This window comes from Montipora foliosa, chromosome 1 (genome assembly GCF_036669935.1).
Source record: "Montipora foliosa isolate CH-2021 chromosome 1, ASM3666993v2, whole genome shotgun sequence".
NCBI classification, from domain to species: Eukaryota; Metazoa; Cnidaria; class Anthozoa; order Scleractinia; family Acroporidae; genus Montipora; species Montipora foliosa.
The window spans coordinates 26,855,648-26,863,147 of NC_090869.1; the positions used below are offsets into that span (position 1 = coordinate 26,855,648).

Sequence of the window (7,500 nt, forward strand, 5' to 3'; positions counted from 1 at the left end):
CAAAAGTTACACGCAGTGTACACGGACTGACTCCGCAGGCCTATAATTACAATCGTACCCAGACCCTTCTGTTCCAGTGCCGTAGAAATATCAATTTCTGTCTTATTCGCACGCTCAAACGTCAGAAATTACATATTCTAAACTGTGTTCTAAGGCTAACCATGCGATAAAGGAAAATCGAACAAAGAACAAATAAAAGGCACTTTAACCAAACGATAAAATAAAAATATTATTCTACACAAAACTGGAAAATTCTGAATTTACTTTAACCTCCGAGATGTCAAAGATTCCTTCAATTTTGATTCGTGAGAGATGATCTCTTGCCTTCCAGATGAAGTGATGGCTAGATAAAATTATGTTACTTTTAAAGGAAAACAACGAATTATTTCACTGTTATTTGATTACAACATGCAAGAAACGTGAGACCTAAGGAACTATAAAATTAGAAATTTATGTCACGAAAGCTGTACAAGCTTATACATTATTGGGCGTGTGAAAAATTAACAGCAGTGTTAACCGAAGTAACAATCCCAAATGTGCGAAACTATCGAGGGCAGCTTCCATTCAACACATGTAGTTTCTCCACCGGTGGCCCAAACTCTGTGTTGTGTTTTGAATTTAGAGAGCTTCTACGGCGAGTTTAAGTCGATACAAATCAGAAGGGAATAGACACTATTGTTACATACCTGGACTTTCACTCAACAAAACGAGCACTGCGATTGTATGATTCTTCCTCACGTACCCCTGATCAAATTCAAATGTATCCCGACCGGGATACAATTCCCCAGTTGTTGCCTCTCCGGATGTTCTGCTGCGATTGTTAAAGGAAAAATCTAAACATATAACAAAGCACTTAATGTCTGGTCCCTAGGGAAACTAGTAAGTTTTGTTTTCCCTCGAGTCCTAATGTTTCGCTCGTCTCGTGAAACATCAGGACTCTCGGGAAAACAAAACTAAGTAATTCCCTCGGGACCATACATTAAATGCATAATGATGAAATTATATATGAAATGAATCATATATTGAACTGCGGATATAAAGTCAACTGAAGGCCAGAGAGAAGCCTGAAAAATTTTACGCAATTGCTAAAATTGCGTTCATAACTGCGAGAATCATAGCTTCACATGATAAGTGTATAATGTTGCACTCACTTGTATTTTGTCTCTTTGTGATCATTCTTTGGTAATTTGGTGCCATTCTGTCCTCTATTTCGCGAGATATCCTCAACCGAAGACCTATCTCTAAAAGAGAGAGAAAGTAGGAAACACTCACCAGTCGATCGGCCTAGCGAACCTAAAAATCAAGCCAAAAAATGTAGCCAAAATCCTTCAATTCGCCTCAAACTCGGCCAGCGACATGTTCGGAGATTCAATTGAACATCTATTCAAGAAAATAGTCTCGCTATCCACTCTGCAAAGGAAAGTTTGCCACAAAATTTCAATTTCGCCTTCTGTCAACATTCTTGTGACGATCAGCCGTGCACCCAAACGGCCAGTTGGTGACAAATCACCATTCCCTTAATACAAATCTCCCCCCCCCCCGGACTTGACAAAATTCCTTGGATGAGACCCAAAAAAGTCTCTTCCTCAGTTGAAGGATTATTCTTAATTGTCAATTTCTTCCAAGTGAAGTAGTATCGTTCATTTTGGACAATGAAAGCTTGATAGGGATCATTGGAAATGAACATATTTCTTTTAAAAGCAAAACCCCAATGTCTGGACTCGCCACAGGTAACCCAGGCTCACTGTGTGTGCCACATAGGTAAATATAGAGAACATATGAGGCGAAGTTTAGGTCTGGAAATTTGCAAGAAAATGGAAATAAAGATCGATGAAACTTACCATGTGGTGAGCTGTTGCTGTCTTTAATACGTACACGAAGTTTCGGGAAAAATGGTCCCCGTTCACCTTCCTTCATAGTATAGTGACAAGGTAGGAGACCGAAGCCAGCGTAGGGACTTCGATCGACCCAAAACAAGCGCGATTTTTTTCGTGAAATTCGAATCCAGTCGCTAAATTAACACGCCAGGCTCGTGGAACATGAATTTCTCTAAACCATGAATCCACTGAAGCATCTCCAGGTAGCAACGCGAAGCCACCAGACTCCGTAAACCTTGTAAGTTAACCTGCTAAAATGGCGGCCAGAAAGCAATGTCCTCGCAAAGTGTCCAATTCAAAATGGCACTGAACTCGGGACGCCTCGTGACGAGGGGAATATATGTCCCCGTGGAGGGAGGGGAGTCCCAGATTGCTCAGTGAGTTTTGTTTTTAGCAATTTGGGACTCCCCTCCCTCCAGAACTTATTATTATTATTATTTTTATTTCCATTTTCTTGCAAATTTCCAGACCTAAACTTCGCCTCATATGTTCTCTATATTTACCTATGTGGCACACACAGTGAGCCTGGGTTACCTGTGGACTCGCAGAACTCGAACATAATGAACATAACATCAGAATGCGAAATTGAGATTTTGTGGCAAATTTTTCTTCGCAGAGTGGATAGCGAGGCTATTTTCTCGACTAGATGTTCGATAGAATCTTCGAACATGTCGCTGGCCGAGTTTGAGGCGGATTAAAGGACTTTGACTACATTTTTTAACTATTTTTTGGCTCGATTTCTCGGTTTGCTTTGCCGTGCACCCAAAGAGTCGGTTGGGGTGTCCCACAAATCTCTCGCCCCACCCCTCCCTGAACTTGAGGTTTCATCCACGGTTTTTTGTCAAGTTCGGGGAGGGGTGGAGGCAAAGATATATATACTAAGGAAGCGGTGACTTGTCACCAATTGACCGTTTACGTGCACGGCTGATCGTCACTTTAACAGCTAAAAGTTTTATTGAAACAAACAACATAATTGCTACTAGAAAGAAGAAAAAAACTTCCCTTTTATTTCGTGCGTGCAAACAAGCCGTGACACTCAGTGTCAAAAACCATATGACGCAACTAAATATATTTCTCACCAGTGTTCAGGATCAAACCCTTTACCGAAGACCCTTTCCTTAAATAATGAAGCAAAAAATGGACAGCAAGCTTTCTTTCAAATAATTCTTGACTAACAACAGTCAGTCAAATTTCCAATTGCTTTTTACCTGAAGACTGTGCAGAGTTGAGTACAAATAAACATAGATAGCCAGACAGCAGAGATCACAGATCCACTCAAGGTGTTCGAGTTTGTTAAACCCATATCCAACCAGAAAAAATTACGAGAGAATTTTCCGTTTGGTTTCAGTCTTGTACATAATATCAAAGTTGGTAAAAAAATCATTAGAAATACAGTTCATTTTGATACGGCGGCTCGACGGACGAAAGATGCAATTGTTGTCGAAGTCCATTACTCGTCGCTTTTAAGATTCCAGATATTTATTTTTCACGGCCTGTCTTGTTTATCCAATTGGCGTTCCATTCTTGAGCTCCAAAAGGGTATATTTTGTTTAAAGATCCACCAAAACGCCATTCCCAATACAATGACTTGGACGCCATTGCAGGTTAATTAAATATTCTACGTGTGTCCACCGGGGAAACTCTACGCATTTCTACTACCCCCTGAAACCTACCAAAAATACGCGCAGAAGACTCTACACTGACTCAAATCGTGAATGATCAGTGCAAACTCCTCACCAGAAGAAAGCCTTGCACTCATCGTTCAGGGTCACCCAAATATAATCTTCTGCAAAATATGTCTTTGAGAGAGTCAAACTATTCTAAGAATTTCGCGGGTTCTACGTTGCCAAACAGCTTTAGCATTCTTTACTAAAACATCACTTAAAAGTTTCGCAAACAGGGAAAAGTAGTCCCTTACGTTTTCGGAAGGGATATTTTCGCAATTTTTGGCACTTAAAAAGGTAACCGGTTGAGCGAATGGTAAGTTCTGGCTAGCAATTTCTGAAATGAAGATATCATTCCATAAAATTTTCGGACACATCAATTTTATGCTAAGATTTCCGATCATATCAGCTTCTTTTAGGTGATATAAACATCTCTTTAGACAGTCTTTATACATTACAAGGAGCCTATTTTACGAACGAGCGCAGCAAGTGCGTAAAATGCCATTTTTAACACAAGAAAATGATCAAGTAAAGCTATGATCGTCGCAGTTATGAACGCAATTTTTGCAATTGCGTAGAGAAGCCACTATGTAATATTCTTTTTATCATATGGCCAGGCGTGTTTTTCTTACCATCTTTCTTTCTAACACCGAGCACAAACTTTATCGCAAATTCTTGCAGCTCGGCGGCAGGAGCTTTCTTCAACTTTCGCATTTCTTCTCCACTTTCAAGGAACTCCTTGAATAATTTTAATTTGTATGAAGTTTTATTCTTCGTGTTAGCATTTTCTTGTTTCTCAGAGAAGGATTTTATGTCAGCTTCAGCGCCATTTTTCACTGACGGTTTGCACTGCAAAGGCGGGGAATGACGTCATCAATATCCTCACTAGTGAGGATATGGAAAATACGCTACTCGGGTCCTGGATGTAGTTTCGTATGAATTTTATGAGTGGTTTATTTTCCAATAAAACACTCCTGTCTATATAATAGTACAAATTATTTGCTTTTGGGACTATATCATGCTTTAGTGAACTGGATATCCATTGTCTTAACGCAAATAACCTCCCAAAACAAACTCTATTATGGCATTGGTGAAAATGACGAATAGTTCAGATCATAATTATGCAATTGTAATAAATGACTCCGAGTTCCGAAACATTTGTTATGTCACATTGAAGACATATCATTTTATTTTCGTCACACCTGAGGGGTACCTCTTTGTAAGTACTTATGAAGTTCTGGGAAATGTGAATACATTATGTTTGCTTCGCGGAATCAGCTACTTCAGTCATGATGGTGACTAATGTTGAGAGTTTTTCGTAAGGATTGCGAATAACTCCCAATTAGTAAACATGATATAGAGATCATGAACAAAGCTAAGCATTGTTGGCGTTGTGGGGAAGCCTGCACTCAGCAATGTTCACGATGCAAAGTGGCTTTTTACTGCACAAAGGAATGTCAGAAACAGGATAAATGGCGACACAAGCCAGATTGCGATTCGGCAAACCTTACGAGAACGTGTTTGAGCTGCAGTATTGAACAATCGAGAACAATGCAGTGCACAAACTGTTTGGATGCCGCCTATTGTAGCGTAGATTGCCAAAGGAAACACTGGGCACGTCACAAACTTAAGTGCCAAGATACTGTTGAAAGAACGCTTGCATTGGTCGAGAACATTAAAGAATTTCATAAGCTAAAGGAGAGTAACGTTGGTCTCATGGCTACCTATTACTGGGGTAATATTCCAGCCGTGGATCTGCTCAACTTGCCCATGAATGAGGGAGAGAAGTTTGCTGATCCACTATCTCTGTTATTATGTGGAGTTGGTGATCCTAGGAATGTGTTGCTTACCATTGCTTCTCTGCCTGAGACTTATAAGCAGCCAGTGACATTCGTATTGAACGACATTTGTCCATGTACTCTCGCTCGAACAATTTTGCTTCTCTACATGCTATATAAAGGTATATTAAATTGATCAATTTGTTTGTTTGTTTATACCATTTTATCAAGGCTAGTCACTGAAACGCTTCTGTCATTAGTATATTCGGAGTTTCTAACTCAATGAATCCGACCCAAATAGGATTGGAGCGATGAGAGAATGATAACATTATGTAAGAGTAGCACTGGCGAAACTTGACCTTTTAAAACTTAGTTTCTACTTCAGCCTGTTCCATAAACTTCCGTAAGTGTCAGTTTTACATCGTATATTCAAATGAGGGAATTACTTGATCAACTAAATTTCAACCTATATAGGCTAGTGAAACATTATCCGCAGTACTTGAAAAAATTAGTTATCAAGAGTTTTTCCCATTTTATTTATTTCATGTTCCACGTTATTCATTTTTACGATTCAGGCGTGAGGCAGGGACTTCTGTCAATACCGAAGAATGAATAAGTTGATGTATTATGAATATTTAAAGTAGCCTTCTATTGAAGCCGCAAATGAAATATTTTCCCGATCATCAGTATTCTCTTTTGCCTGAATCTTTTGGAATAAAAAAACGAGTTTCTACTCGCTGATTATAACCACTGTATCTTAAATTGCCTCATATATCATGAATTATTGAAGTAAAATTGCTTAGGTACAGTTGTCTGAGAGTGTGAGGACGGTACAATGGTTATTTTACATGAAATCAGTTTATTATAACTTAGACGTGAAAACGAATTTCAACAACCAATTTTCTGTTGCGCTCTTTGCAGGAGGAAATGATGTGAACGAAAGAGTGGTCCGAGTTTGGTACTCGGTTCGAATTTCCGCACAGGACTTTGATGACCTGACGTGTGCTCTTCAAGACCTCGTGACTACAAATGAACTATTCAAGCTTACTGGAGGTCTCATGATGGTTCCTACAGAACACTTCAGCCAGCTACAGTTCGTTTGGACCGAATGGCTTCGCTTGTCAAAACGCAAAGGGTCGTGGGTGGAAGATTCGAGACAAGAGGCCAATTCCTCCGATCCAAAACGAAACGAGGGCGTTAGAATATACATGCATACAATCCCAGTTGAGCACAGGAAGTCCATTCAACATTTTCTTGACACAGGTATATTTCATTCACCAAGAAACGCCCCAGAGTTGACCAGACAAAACGTTACTTTAACGGGTAAAGGAACTCATCACTTTACCGCCGACCGCAATTTTCATTACAGCATACCGACGGATGTGCATCCATTCACCGGATGGGATTACCAAGAAATGAAGAAAACCTGCTACTCAACGTCTCTGACAAAGATGTACACCATCTACTTGTCCGGTATTCTGCAAAAGTCCTCTCAAAGAATGAAAATAGACCAGTTAAGGTTCCGTTTCCTTTTATGCGACGTTGCAAACATCGAGGCCTGGCTGCCTTCCGACCTCACATTTGACCGAATTACAACATCCAACTTGTGGGACTACTTCCCACTCGCTGTTTTGCTGAGAAAATTAAAAGTCTTGTTGAACACTTCCAATTTTCATGCCGTCATGTTGACTGAATCTCAAAACTGGACTCGAAATGTTATGCCGGAAATCATTCATGTGTTGCCATACAGACTCGGTATAGATGACCTCCGCAAAAGAGCCCTGCTGGACACTGGAAATCCTGAACTTGTACATTCATCCGGCCTGTCCACAGTGGTTGAATATCTGAATTTGACCAGCGAATTCCTGATGTTTCTGAGAGCGTCACTTCTTGCCTCATGCCATGACAAAGAAATTGCTTCATTTAAAAGGAAGAAGAGAATCCCTTCTGTGAAATCTCTGGCCTCTTCGATGGGACTTCAAATTCGAGACTTCATCAAAAACGAGAACACGGTATTTCCGTTCAGGTGGGCGCTTAATTGCCGCCGAGTTGTTATGTTGAGAGGATACGAAAGAGCGCTTGAATGGAAACTTGTGCCAACAGATGAGGCCTCACCTATCATCCCGCCAGAGTTGGATCTTGACTAGACTGGTTATTAGGCGAAATTAAAAACAATCCAGA

The 7,500-nt window shown here is 40.2% G+C and overlaps 1 protein-coding gene across 1 annotated transcript; it reads left to right on the top strand.

Moving 5' to 3' along the window:
- Positions 1–4,733: 4,733 nt before the first annotated feature.
- On the top strand, positions 4,734–7,466 carry LOC138012021 (uncharacterized). Its single transcript, XM_068859120.1, has 2 exons — positions 4,734–5,501; positions 6,241–7,466. The coding sequence occupies exons 1-2, from the start codon at positions 4,907–4,909 to the stop codon at positions 7,464–7,466; spliced, it is 1,821 nt and encodes a 606-aa protein (XP_068715221.1). The 5' UTR covers positions 4,734–4,906.
- Positions 7,467–7,500: the final 34 nt, after the last annotated feature.